Below are 14,806 nucleotides of genomic sequence, written 5' to 3' on the forward strand. Positions count from 1 at the left end.
TCCAAACTTCTGAAATGCTTTAGACTTTCACTGACTAGTATTGCCCTAGAAAAAGGGTGCGTGCGCATGCGTACTCTCATGCACATCATACGCATCTGCCTGTAGATCTTGAAGGCAAAGTAGAAATACAACACTTTGAGAAGACATGGTGATTGAATCCGGTCCCAATGGCTGGAGAAAGGCAAATGCCATACCCATTTTTACAAAGGGCAAAGATGCTGGGAACTACAGGCCAGTAATCTTCACTCCAGTGTCTGGGATTATTATGGAACAAGTTTTCTGGAAGCCATTTCAAGTCATGTGAAGGACAAGAAGGTGATCATGGACAACTAGCACAGATTTACCAAAGGTCTATCATGCTGAACCATCCAATTGACTTCTACTGACAGCAGTGGTGGCTCTGCAAACAGCATGGCAAGAGCAGTGGATGTGATTAACCTTGACTTTAACCAAGCCTTCAACATGGTCTCCTTTGGCATCCCTAAAGCCAAACCGAAGGGATAAAGGCTGGGTGGGTGGAACACAAGGTAGGTGACAAACTGGGTGGACTGCCTGATTCAAAAAGTAGTAGTCAGCAGTTCAGTCACTGTGTTGAGCCTCACCCTAGCACAAGGAAGACACCGGCAAACTGGAGCAAGTCCAGCACGTGGTCACTGAGATGGCTGGACACGTAGAACACATGTCATAGAAGACAGACAGAGCACAGAATTTGTTTAGCCTGAAGAGAAGGCAGCTAACTGCTGTCTTCAACTACAAAAAAAGAGGGTTACAGATGACAGAGTCAGACTCTAAGAGCCCAGAGGCACCTCTTTTGGGGTGGGGGACAAAACTTGATCGGTCAAGGTCTTAAGCAACTTTACTTAACTTCGCAAACTACTTCTAGCAAGAGGCTGGACCAGATGAGTTCCACAAGTCCCTAACATCCTAAACCTTTCTATGACTCTAAGAAGCATCACAACACCATACTGTGTAACTGCAAGAAAAAATGGGAAGGAAGCTAGAAACGGGATGCACGTCTTGCTCTTTAATATGAAATGAATGTCAGAAGATGTTTTCAATGCTAAATTAGAAAATTCAACGGTCTTTGTTACTAGCTGACTTCAGAGAATTAGTCTGGTAGCATGTCCAACAGCTAAACACTGACCAACAGGCAACTAACCTCCAGCACTCTGTGAGATCAGAACTGCGCAACCTGTCATTTCACATATATACACAATTTCTACTAACAGGTATTAGCTATCGCATGAGGGGAAAAAAAAAAAAAAGCCATGAGAATTTTACAATTATGAAAAAACAATTCACAGACTGAAAGAAATATCACCTCTTCCCCTTCACCAAAAAAATACGCCCAGTAGAAGTCCGAACCAAGGAAAGACTGATGAAAAATACAGATTTCTTCAGTTTCAAAGTGTCCTCTTCCAAAGATTGCTTATAGAATGTCTTTCAAGCCAGAAAATTATCACTTTCAATTCCTTCTGAATTTCTATTCATGAAAAAACCTAAAATTCAATACCTTTAAAAAAAATAAAAGCCTGACACAGAGCATTTTTCTGCTTATTATAAAGAACACAATTGCTGCTGAAATTGAGTAGATATTAAGGCAGCAAAAATAACTGGTATTTTTAATACTAAAGATGTCAATGAAGGACGTAGCTAATAACATTCTGAAGCTAATAAAAATTGAATATATGGAGTTCAAAACCAAACTAAGTCTGAATTCTTAAGAGACCTTTTCAGGCAGCTTTCAGACTTGAGAAGAAAAGAAGTTAAAAGCACTAGACAGTCATGAAAATGGAGCAGCTTTGTGTTAAGTAAAACATTTCAGGTTTGTTTCTCTGAACTAGTCTGCATTTTCCTTTAGAATTATGAGAGTATTGCCACTTAATTAGGTATGTTAGGAAGTTTTGTTATTTCAAGGCTTACCTTAAGATAGCCTCCAGATGACACAAGCATTTCACTGTCAGGAGAAAATGAGAGGTCTGTTACCCAACCACCATGTGTTGGTTCTCCTTCTTCTACAGTAACTGGGGAGCAGAAGTGAAGTAATGCACCTGTTAAAATGTCCCAGAGCTAAAAGAGAGGAAAGATTATGTCTATAAGTAAAGTTAATAGGGAAAGAAAATCTCAAGTAAGGAAAGCTGAAATGTATTTTTCTATATTAAAGGAAAAACAACCCTTGTAAATAAGCATTCTACTTGAAGTGACAGGATATTCCAAAAAATGAATTCTTCTCTTAGAATTGTATCATATATGGAGGATTTAAGCATTCATGCAATTCACAGTAGAATTATTAGTAAACCACGTGAATCGGTTCCTCAGCATTCATGGAACATAAATTTATCAATATCATTACAAACTACTGTCTCATGTGGCAAACTTTGCTATTTTCAACTCCCCGATGTTCACCACAATGCTAACAAATTGGACACGCAGAACGCCAACTACAAGAACTATTCTGTCTGTGAACTGACTAGCAAGTGAATTATAAACAACAAGGTTAAAGCAGTACCCTTATTTCTCCTTTGTCATCTCCAGTGGCCAATAGTTTGTTATTAGGAGAGAAAGTACAGCACCGCACACAGGCTTCATGACCTTTCAGTTCATGAAGAACAGATGAACTTTCAAAGCTCCATATCTAAACGGAGAACATTAGAGAAGAGTGAAAAAGATAAGTGCAAAAACCATTACGACTTCTTTCTAAAAAGGCATGAGCATTCAAATGTACATAAGACTTTTTGCATGTACGTGTGTGCATTTACGTATGTATTACACTGTAGTCTGGTTTTGGTTTTATTATCTGAATCACACAAGAATCATTTGCTACAAATTACTGAACCAGCTGCGAGTATATTGTTTTTCCTTGGAATATACTCTAACAAAACTGATTAATTTACAAGAAAGTTTAAAGCTGTTCACAGAAAAGGGATTCATCAATCAATTTCAAGCTGTATTTTAAAAACCTAATGGGACACTTTGAAAATCTAGTGGGGCAGCTCCAGAATATTGAACAGTTTGCTTCTTTTTTGCACCTTGCTTCTGAACAGGAATACCAGAACCTATGGACAGCACTTTCACTGGCAGTTTCAGAAATTTCTCTTGACTTAGGTTTCACAATTAAGAATGTTAGACCATTAATAAATCAATACAGAGAACTAACAAAGTGTTCTGCACAGGACTGGCGCATTAAACGCGCATTTTATTTCTACAGAAGTCACCAGCACAGCCTCAAGTTATATCCAAGATCAATTGTGAATGAGTGTTACAGGTTTAGAAGCATGTTCACAGATACAGGAAATTTAATACTAGAAATTCAAAAGGATAACTTCAAAAAAAAATCACTAGTTACCTCAGAATAAATTAAAAAAAAATATATAATAGCATACATCTCAGGACAAATAAGGCATCATTTTTATCTTTGTACAGAGAGCAACCAACCTTTGCAGTTTTGTCAGCAGAAGCAGATGAAAACTTACTACCATCAGGTGAAACAGCACAGGAAAGAACAGCACCTCCATGGCAAGCAAAATCTTTTTCTATGTTTCCAGTAGTGATATTCCAAACCTACCAAATAGGCAGGAAAAACACGTTGCTTTTGTAATACAGTAAAAAGGTTAAAACACCTGCATCTTATGCATCAATATGTAAGACATAAAACTCAGCTACATAGTTCTAATATGGCCAACATTTTGTTATACTTACTGGTATAGTCAAAATACAATGAGAGTGTAAATCTTACTGGAAATAGAAAATGCAAAATTGTGTCTCAAAAGTCAGCTTACACTTTAGGATCAATTCAATATAATGTGTGTCAAAACACAGTGCAGGAAATACCCAACATTAGAAGAGACAGTAAAATGTATTTTATGCAATTTATCAATTCACAGCCTTTTATTCACCTTAACGGTTCCATCAAATGACCAAGAAAGAAGTTTTGAATTTTCCAGAAGTCTAAAATCCTTGATTGCTTCCTTGTGCCCTCTTAGAAACACACATTCGCTCAACTGCCAATTCCATACCTAAACATAAAGATGGAATACTTTTTAAAGACAAAATTTAATGGCAAACATAAGTTAAGAATAATGAACTGATTGATTTTTAAGTCAACAAGAATAATAAAAGGTTCTTATGGAGGTGGCAGCTAATTAAAAGGTTAGATATTGAAGATACTTATAGTAGAGATGCTGAAGACTGAGGATGTCACAGTATTTAACAGTCAATCTATGAGACAGTTTCCTATAATACACACATAATCTGATTTTCAAAGTGAATTTGATGCTTAAAATTCACTGGTAATTTAAAAAGAAAAAGCAAACCAATAATTTACTAGGCACCCCAGAAGTTCTGGGTTTTAAACCTTCGATTATTGCAACAAATTGACTTCTGCCATCTGGCAGACCTTGTATTTTCCACACTTGCATTAACTTGCTTTTGTATTTTTAAAGCATATTTTTAACGAAATGCCATTTTGCTTTGCATTTTTATATCACAATGACACTTCTATTTTTATTTCAATTATTCACTGAAAACTGAAGAAGTGTCATTTTATTTTACAGAAGCTATTAAGCATCAATTTAATTTAACTGACAACGATTTAATAGTTTTCAAATTAATAGGTTTTTTGCATTCAAGAAAGAACAGAAAGCAGAGGTGTTTGGATGACAATCCTGGAGGTTTAACTGAGGCACCTTCCACTAGAGGGAGCTGAGGACCCAGAAGAAAAGCTACACACGTTGGATCTGAAAGAAGGATTCAAAAGCCGACAAACTAGTGAGCTGCCCGTACTGCTTAATTGACCGCAGCGATGGCACTCAAGCTTCCTTCAGATCGAAGCAAAGTGGGATGCTGCATAGGTTACATGTGTATCAGCAGGCAGGTAGAACACTGATGACAGAACAGATTTGGTGAGCAGAACAGTGCTGAGGACCAGCACCCATATGTGTTTTGAAAGTTTTACTTCATCCTAGCTCAAGTGTGGCTGCGTGGACTCCTTACCAGCTGGAGCACGTGCTCTAGTTTAGGAATCCTGTCAGCACGCCTGCAACTGCTCTGCAGTGCAAGCTAAAGCACAGCAAGCATAAATGGCCAGGGGATTCACTTCAGAAGTGCATCCCTGAGGTGACCTAAATGCTAATATAGACCCACCAGAATGCTTCTCCAGAGCCAATCCACCTTGCTGACTGGCAGTGCCTTAGTGCAGCCACCCTATTGCTAGCTAGTATCTGTACTGAGCACTGCACTGGACTAGGTGGACACACTAGCCTGCTCAGAGACAGGTTTTTCTACCTCACTCCTTCAGATAGTGTAAGCAAGCCCACTGACACACCTACCGTATACAGCCAGGTCTGGGTCGTATACCAAACCCTTCTCTTACACAATCAGAACTGTTGAGTTATCTTGTTTGAAAATTAATGTTCCTTTCACCTGTCTTAATGGACTGGGTGTCTTTTCATCATCCACAGCATTAAAAATAGAAATTGTGTGATATTCATTATCACATAGAGTATAAATAAAGGCTACGGTTTCTACAGTCCCTTGCCCCAAGATGGAGCAATACAGCATACAGCAGTCATTTACTGAGTTTACATTATCTGTAGTATAAAAGATATTTTTAAATAAATTGTAAGTAAGTTACAACATAATATTTTTAAGAATCTTCCAGACCTGTATAACTGAATGATGAGCACTTGAAATGAGAGTCTGACAATCAGATGTAAATCGACAATGCTGCACAGATGTCCTGTAGGCCTCCTGGGACTTCAGAACTTTCCCATCCAGCAACTGTAATACCTTTACAATGAAGAACGCAATAATATTTATTTTACATACTTGAGCAAAAGGAAGATAAGAACACGTAATTTCTTTTTTAAATAACACAAGATTGTAAATATGTAATTCTCAGTCAATGGACTGGAACAACCAAAAGTTCATGTTAGCTTAGTCCTTGGTAAAATGAAATTCAGAGCTACGTTATTAGCACTACCTTTAAATTATTGTCATTTAGGCATTACTCACAAATGTAAAAGCCTTAAAGGATTACGTTGAAGAGTATTATTGTACAAAGTCATTCAAAGGACATTTATTTAAAAAGAAAAAGCACAAAGAAGGGCATTTTGCTACTATTTTTAAAAACAAATTTAGGATTTAATACCTTTATTGTTCCACTCTCCTGTCCAAAAGCCGCAAATTTAAGATCTTCGCTTAGGCAGCAGCAGGATATGGGGGATTCTTGAACTGCTGTCTGCATAACAACACTGTCTGTATTTCCATTGATAAGCTGCAAGATAGGAAGTTAATTAAGTTATTACAATATTTTTAAATTTAAACTTAAATAAATTACAATACAGAGCTAAGAGTGCTAAAGAGAACAGCGTACCAGTTTCAAACTTTGAGCTATAAGGATCAGTTACTTTCATAAGCTAATTGCTTTGAAGGTCAGTGTTACTATCTTCATAGAACATTGTCTCTGAACAGGACAAGTTTGCAGAAGGAAACTCATCTCAGTGTCAGAAGGCTTTTTTTGATGCTACTCCCAAATTTCAAAAACCCATATAGCGAGCTCCATGCTCAAATTTACCTTGCCAGCCAGATTATATAGCTCATGACAAATGGAGCATAAAATACTTCAAGTGCATCCTCCAAGCACAACTTTACACTTATTAGCATACTCAACATGCCAAATCTCAACTCAGTGTCGCCCTCAAACCAATTACCCAGGGAAGGAGAAAAAAAAAAACAAACAACAAAAAAAACCCACAAAAACATCTTCAAACATGGTGATTTACAAAGTTTAGAAAACTACCGGTGTGAAGTGTTTAAAAATGAACATACTGCACATCAAAAGATGACTAGGACCCCAATTCTGAGAGACTACAAATTACAAAGGGTAGAGCATCACAGTTGCAAGAAAAACTACTTTTAGAGATGCAGTAACAGATATACTGTTAAATTACAGTACACATACTTAACTGCAATTTCTCTTTTCAGTCAATTTCTCTTCTTGTGCAAAAGAAATCTGTTCTCTTTCTACAATGGAGTCTTTCCTCATGACTGCACCTCTACAGGATGTCAGAATATTGTACTTAGAGCAGAAAATCTAAGCACCATCTTTGTCTAGGAAATAGTTCAAGTAAAGGTACAACAGAAACATACGAATCATAAATAAGTAGATCATGTCTACTACTTCACTACACCACTATATAGTAGTTGCTACAGATTTTAAAATTCAGAAAGATTAAAAAATAGTGATTATGCTGAAGTGCTCCCCACACACAAACAGGTATAACTCCATTCACTGTGGTTTCTCCCATTTCTTCACTGCAACAGATGCAGCTTCTCTTTTCTCACATATTATTTGTTCACAGAAATTGTAGTTTCAACATTGACCACTTTCTGTCAGCTCAAAGTCTGAAATCTTTTTATTGCCAAGGCCTCCCACTGGAGACACTTTAGCTATTTCCACATCTATATTCCCCAGTATCCAAATATCACCACTGTTCTACTTAAGGTTTTTCTAGTAGGATTTTTAGGTAGAGTAAGAAACAGCTAACTTGTTGACAGGACAGGCAAAAGGAGGACAGAAAATAATCAGGAAGAGAGAAACCAGAAGTACAGGGCAAATAAGAAGAAAAGCTTCTGCAAGGAAAGCTCTCGTTCTAGGAGCAGCCTAAGAAAAGCTGAGCATCTCTAGGGTCAGAAATAAAGGCAACCGTCATGTTGATTAGCCAGGATTACACAGCTTACATGTTTGCCTTTGGCCAATTAGGAGAAAGGACATGACACTAGACAAAAAGATTTCCTTCAGTGTCCCTCAGTGCAGGGCAGCAGAATCTATTCCAGCACTCACTTGCCTATACATCCAATAATAAGAATTCACAGCTTTCACAGTCCAGTATTCAGATGCTGCTTTAGGCTAAACCTAAAACAGCTACCTGATGGCCAAAAACATGCCATTGCCCATTTTATGGGTTAACATGCATTCAGTTTGCATAAGCAGGATTCTGCAAGAAACATGAAAGTATTTCTGCTTCTGAACAGTTACAATCAAGCAGAAGTAAAATCTGAATGAACTGTATTGCCTTCACTTCAAAGAAAATCCTATCAACTGACTTCATTTGCTATACTAGAGTATCACAATAAAAAAAGTGCATGCATTTACTATCATGAAATGGAAAAACTTATTTTGGATGATGGCGTACTTACTTAGTGTGGGGGTCCACAGTAGCAAGAGTGTATCCGCTACTAATATTTTCTTTAGGACATAAAAGACCCTGTGCTCTCCTAAGGCAGCCCTGGGCTCACACCTTTCATTCCCCCAGTTTGGGACGATTCCTTCAGCTATGACACAGTAGTTCTGATGCATTACGTACATGTTGTGTGTAACACCTGGTCTATATGTGCTGCACACATTACACATGGCTGTGCACATCTAAGCCAACTGGTGGGCCCACAGTCTCCCCAGTCATGAAGAGAAAACAGTTTTGTTCCTCTGCATCCAGCTTCAGTTTTGACATCAGTGTGGAAATTTCCCCTCAAACTTCATTTTTTGCTTATTAAACTAGTTATCATACATTAAGAGTCAGCTGCTACAGATTCAACTGTTGAAAGTCAAGAACAAGCAGTTCTTTCAGTGCTTCCTCTATTTCCTACTGAGATTTGCAGATAACACTGAAATGTACTACCACATTGAGAAATACACTAACATATCGAGAAGCTTACTTGTAAATGCTTCTGATTGAAAATTGCCAAAATCATCACTTCACCATTGTGAAATGCAACATCTAATTCACTTTTTAGCACAGCATCAGAAGACTTGCACACCTTCTTTGTTTCCCAAATCTGTGGAAGAACACAGTATTTCATTAGTTTTATTAAAGGACAAGATATAAAACTTGCTGAGTAAAAGTACCTAAAAGTCTTATAAACTTGCAAGTAACACCGATTTTTTTAAATCAGTGAAAATTATGCTTCTGCTATTTTTATCCACTAGGGAAGGTTGTGCAATTACTATAGCGATTCCAACAGATGAAACAGCTTTTTTTTTTTCCAGGCTGACTAGTAGACTCCTCTGAGTTCAAAGTCATAGCTATAAAGTCCACAATTTACTACTCCAAAGAAGAGCGTTAAAATCCAATTACAAAAAAATACCAAGTACAGATTTCTATACTTCAATTGCTTTCAAAATTTCAAGAATATAAGTGTTAACTTGGGAGAAAAGGAAAGGCTACTTTGGTAAACTAAAGTTCTACTTTCACAGGTTTTAATGAAGCATTACTATTATAGAAATCTATCCTAAATTTTAGCATGCAAATATAATTAACAACGAAAGTAATATCAAGTCTGCTAGGATCCTTAAAACACTTCACAATTCCCAATTCAGACAAAATCCAAAACAAAATAGGAGGTTACAATTATTCTTGAACAACTACAGACTTAAAAAAATCCCATATAAATAAACAGTGAATTTATACAAACAGTAAATAAAGTAAAAAAGCCAGCTCATTTTACTGCATACCTTAACAATTTTATAATTTTATAACAAATATTTCAGTTTATATTGTCTATAAACATACATAAATACTAAACACATAATATAAATATATTATGTATACAGTATATATAATTTCACACTAAACAATTTCTGAAATTGATAATTTTATTTTATATATATATATATATATATATATATATATTTTCACATTTTCCAAAAAAGAAAGATGTCATCTTACACGTATTGTCTGGTCATCAGATGATGTCAGAAATAAAGATCCATCTGGAGAAAAAGTCACACAGTGAACCCAGCTCATGTGACCTCTGCAATATGCCACTTTTGATAAAGATTTAATATTCCATAACTACAATAAAAATATGAAGAAAGAACTCAAATGGGTTTAGATTGCATTTACAGAGAAAACAGTGCAAAACAAGAAGCAGCATACTTAATTACTATTTCTTCTAGTATTTTCTTACTTCCCATTCTGAAATCAGATGTATCAAGAACTGTGTCTGTGTATCACATTTCGATGGTCAGGGAAATTGAATCAGCAGCCTCTTTGACTGCTATAATTTTAACAGACGGGGACAGCGGGGGAAGAGGAAAGAAAAAAAAAAAAAAATCACTCACAGTATAACTTTTTTTTTTATACAAGTTCAACTTGACCATGTAGATTCAAAACCAAAGAAACTCCAAAGAACAAAAAAAACAACCCTGAAACTGATACTTGTACAGGCTTACTCTAGCCATGCTTGTCCCAAAGTTATTCCAGCTGTTTCATTCCTTTTTAGTGAGTTGCTACATTCTGTAGCAGCATATAGAAGGATAGAGGGTTTGGTTTGCTTTGAGTTAAGCAACGCTCCTGAAAGTGACAACAGTAACTCTAAATATATTTAGTAGACTAGTCTTTTTATATAAACGTGAGTTCTGTCATCCAAAATGAACGTCTAACTTTAACACATTATTTCCCAATTGATATTTTACATTTCCGAAGCGAATGAAAATTAAAAAGAATGAAGCATGTTGAAAGCCTGCTAAAATAGCTACATTAGTTTTTACCTCAGCATACAGTAAAATCTTAAGATTTTATATTACAAGTAGTCTTTCCTCATACACTGTAGAGCAAGGACAATCACTTACCTCAACAGAACAGTGAGACAAAGCAACGGCTACTAACTCATCACCAGGACAAAAGTCACAGTATTGGATTGTACTGTGATGACTTATGACAACTTGCGATAACAAATCACATGTTTTAACATCAAAAAGCTGTGAACACATAATTACAATAGTTAGCACCCAGTTTGAATGACTTCACTAGAGACAAATAGCTTATAGGCTCAACAATGTACATTCTTGAATTTAGAAGGGATTTCTCTCGGTCAACAGGTTTGTTGCCCAGATATTTTTACTTTATACACACTTGAAACCCTATACCTTATTTCTGAAACATCTTAATGTCCTGGAATTTTATCTTTAATCATAATTTCTACCTACATTGTAATATATTACCTCCAGAAAATTATTAAAGTGAGGTACTTACCAAAAGCTTATTTTTGGCTACCACCAAAATCATGTCACCATTTCTGGACCAAGAGCAACATTTTACTAAAACCTCCACATCATCTGGCTGCTCATCTGCATTTCTGAAGAAATCTTTTATCTCAATACTTTTCAGTTCATTTGCTGAGCGTGCTTCCCAAAGCTGCAATAAAAAGTAAAGGAAATACACAAAACCGCTTTTTACTGATGTAGATACAGAACACAACAGGGGCGAGCTAACTCCCAATCACGTCTAAGAAAGGCAGGCCCCAGGGGCTAGAATACAAAAAAGCCTTTGCTACTTTCCCCTGCCAAGAAGTAGCATCAGAATATTCACAAGCCCAGAAGGGTTAGACAAAAAGAAAAAAAAACAACACCACAAAAAAAACCCCAAAGAACCCCACTAAACAAACCAACCAAACCAACCAACACACAAAAAGGATTATGCTGTAGCAGAACCCTCTCCCTGCGTTTTTCCCTCACACCTTTCCACCCAAAATGCTGTCTCAACTTCTATTTAACAAAAGAATCAAGAAAAAAACCTAATACCTGCTCTGCAACTCTATTAAAAGTCCCCTTGCCATGAGAAATCTGGTATACATCTAGTTTTGCCCCTCAGTTTCATTGAGGGACCTGCCAAAAATCTACTGAATATTTCTGTTTCCTCCACCACAATTTTCCTTCATTAAAGCTGATTGTGCAGATCAAGGTTTTCTTATACATACTTTGCATTTTACACAAAAAAAAAGAAAAAATCTGTCATCAAAACAGTTGATTTAAAAAACACACTGTGTACCTTTACTGTTCCATCTGTTGAGCAGCTAGCAACATAGTCATCATTTGGTGAAAATCTGCAGTGATTGACAGAATTTTCATGACCAATCATTGTATTTCTACAATACTTTTTTTTCAAATCCCAAAGCTGCATGAAAAATAAACATATAAATATCATCATATTCATGAATTCTTCAAGGACAGATTGTTCATGCTGTTCTCACATCATGCATTGGCAATCAAAACCTCAATTTTATTTTTTGTTCAGTTTTACTCACATGCTCATGGACCCAATGCTATGCCCCGGGCTACCCCACAATTTACCTCCATCGGCTAACGTGCATGAAAGCTATTAACATCAGAACTACACAGAACTAGTTAAACTTCCTATACAGCACAGACAAGGCCCTTGTCCAGCACAAAGCTACTCAAAGTTTCCTCAGATGGAGGAAAAAGCTCCCCCTTGCCTCTTTCCCTTTCAATTTTGATGTTCAGAAATAAGTAGCTTACACATAATAACAAAAATGAAATCTCTCAGGTTAGTCTTTGACAGTCTGAATAGCATCCTTGCCACATCCATACTTCAAAGTTAAAAGAACATTCCATATGGTTTTTTGTTTAGGGCTCACACACACACTGTTTTTCAAGCCTATAGCCCACACTTTCTTTCTCCTTTTCCAAATTTCTTCCCCCTCTCCTATATTAAAAAAAAAAAAAAATAAAAATCATGCATTGAAGTGAGAGCTCAAAACAAGAACAGTCATTTGTACGGTGTTCTCCAAAAAAAAATCAGGCCCTTTTAATTATTGTGCATACTTCTGATATTCATTACTCATGCAAGCGTCAAACACTGTCTAAAATTTTAACCACATTTAGAGTATAAAAATGGTCATTTTAAACAAGTCCCTTCTAAATCTACCTGTTCCAAGGTGTCAGTCTCAGACAGCAAACGTATCTCCTGAGACATCCAGGAAGTCAGCATGAAAGCCTCTTTTTTCCACCTTGACACCAGATTGTAACTGTATTTTACCCCCAGTTTACACCAACACAAGCTCTTGTGAGAACTCTTCAGATGAGACTTGATACTGCCATTACACCACCTGCTAGCTACAGCTGGAAGTGACAGTTGTTCCCCCCACTAACAATTTCACTCCTTGCTATCTACTCCCAACAGTTATCTTGCACTGGAACTGGGCAACTGAGCCACCACAGGGAACTAAACAAGCAGAAAACCAGTCCCACCAGAAGTTTTTGCTGTGTTGACTCTTTGAATTGTGGAATAAGATCAGCACACGCACTGCAAGAGAAGCAAGAATACACAGCCAGGGCATCTTCAGTGCCAGTTAGCTATATGGTTTGCTTAACTGTACTGTGAAATTGCACTCTTACTTGCCACAACCTAGGTCTTACTTGGTTCTTATCGTTTCCCCCTTCCCTCAGATGCAGACCTCAGTTGCCCAGTTTCTGCTCTTTCTGTGTATACATACTGCCTCCCAATCTGGACAGCGCCAGCTAGTTAACCTGACAAACCTCTTGCTTTGATTAATGTTATTTTTTGGCTTCCACCTTTATTTCTTTAGTATGCCAAATCCATTTAATGAAAAAATGTACCTGCTACACTTCCATAATCCTATTCTTTTCATCTTTCAGCATCCTTTTTTTTTTTACCTTATTAACGTTTTCAATCCTAAATTTCTGCTTTCGTTTTTCTTATGTTGTTTTTAACCAGGTATTTCACTCCCATATTCTCCCATTCCCATCCCATTGTCTTAAAAATCTTGCCAAAGCCCTCACATTTTCATGCCCTAACAATAGAGGACTTGCCCATTCACATTCGCTGAGCATAAACACTCCTTCTGTTCTGCCTTGTTGAAATCCAATTACTGAGCTGCAGTCACTACTCTTAATCTGTTGCCACCTCTCTTCTACCAGGCTCATTAAAAAAATCTTGATTTATAGTGTTTAAATATATTTATACATCAAGAATTATCCCGTTATGATAAGCAGAATGAGAATAATCTCAACCTTTTCCACTTACTTTGATGAAAGTGTCATTGGAGCAGGTGGCTAAAAGATACTGACCACTTCTGTTATTGAACTGGCAGCAATTGACTTGCTCTGAGTGTTCTTCATATACCCACCGACACTGGCCTGTTCTCGAGTTCCAGATCTAGGCAGAATTGAAGGACGAAAAAGCCTTTCAAATACCTTTAAAGTACTTCATTTAAAAAAAAAATAAATCTGTAAAGTATGCTGAAATACAGATAAAGCCCTAAACCAGTTAACACCTCAAAAAATGTTTTGAAGATAAAGCATATATATTTATAATTAGAAACAAGAAGTTATGAGGGGACAGGTCATAATTCAGATTAGAATCTGATAAATACAGGAATTTCACCAAGGTTTTGCTACAATACTGAGGAATTAAATATTCCAAATAATTCACAAGTAACAGGAAAAAAAAAATAATTATCGATACATTCGTCTCATGTTATGGATAGGACTGAACTCACATTATGTTCCACTTAGAATCACCTGATAATACAATCAAAATAAGTGGTAATTCTGTAAGTATGACATTAATACTAAGCATCTTTTACTTATGTAACAAGTGGGGCTTGTCTGCTTGTTAAGTGAATTATTCACATAAGATTTAAGACAGTTAAAAAACCCTTTAGTACCAAGAATCTGCTCTGCCTGAGTTCGTTAAAACTGAAATTAGAATTATGAATTTGAAAAAAAAATTGAGTGCTCTCCATTTCCTTACCTTAACTTTTTTATCAGCTGAACAAGTTGCTACAAATTCACCATCTGCAGAGAAAGCGCAACAAAGTATTTCATCATCATGGGCACTTATCTCCAGCAGTCTCTCTCCACTTTCTGTTTTAAACACCTAAAACAACAAAAAATAAAATCTTGTAACTCACATACAACTTTAAAACACGAATATAAGTCTGTTTTCTCTCAAACAGCTCTTCATAAAATTGGTTTACTTTTGAA

General features: G+C 36.5%; 1 protein-coding gene across 1 annotated transcript in view; it reads right to left on the reverse strand.

Annotated features, from left to right (window-relative positions):
• APAF1 (apoptotic peptidase activating factor 1) overlaps window positions 1-14,806 on the reverse strand; it is a 37,480-nt gene that overhangs the window by 1,352 nt on the left and 21,322 nt on the right. The window contains exons 14-26 of the mRNA XM_086470776.1: window positions 14,574-14,699; window positions 13,845-13,976; window positions 11,829-11,954; window positions 11,034-11,195; window positions 10,631-10,759; window positions 9,726-9,851; window positions 8,716-8,835; window positions 6,149-6,274; window positions 5,662-5,787; window positions 3,897-4,016; window positions 3,436-3,561; window positions 2,510-2,635; window positions 1,924-2,070 (exon numbers count right to left, since the gene is read on the reverse strand). Coding sequence (XP_086326902.1) covers window positions 1,924-2,070; window positions 2,510-2,635; window positions 3,436-3,561; window positions 3,897-4,016; window positions 5,662-5,787; window positions 6,149-6,274; window positions 8,716-8,835; window positions 9,726-9,851; window positions 10,631-10,759; window positions 11,034-11,195; window positions 11,829-11,954; window positions 13,845-13,976; window positions 14,574-14,699 — 1,692 coding nt within the window. The remainder of the gene's footprint in view (window positions 1-1,923; window positions 2,071-2,509; window positions 2,636-3,435; window positions 3,562-3,896; window positions 4,017-5,661; window positions 5,788-6,148; window positions 6,275-8,715; window positions 8,836-9,725; window positions 9,852-10,630; window positions 10,760-11,033; window positions 11,196-11,828; window positions 11,955-13,844; window positions 13,977-14,573; window positions 14,700-14,806) is intronic.

The sequence above is a fragment of the Leptosomus discolor genome, chromosome 1 (genome assembly GCF_034619465.1).
Source record: "Leptosomus discolor isolate bLepDis1 chromosome 1, bLepDis1.hap2, whole genome shotgun sequence".
Classification (NCBI taxonomy): Eukaryota; Metazoa; Chordata; class Aves; order Leptosomiformes; family Leptosomidae; genus Leptosomus; species Leptosomus discolor.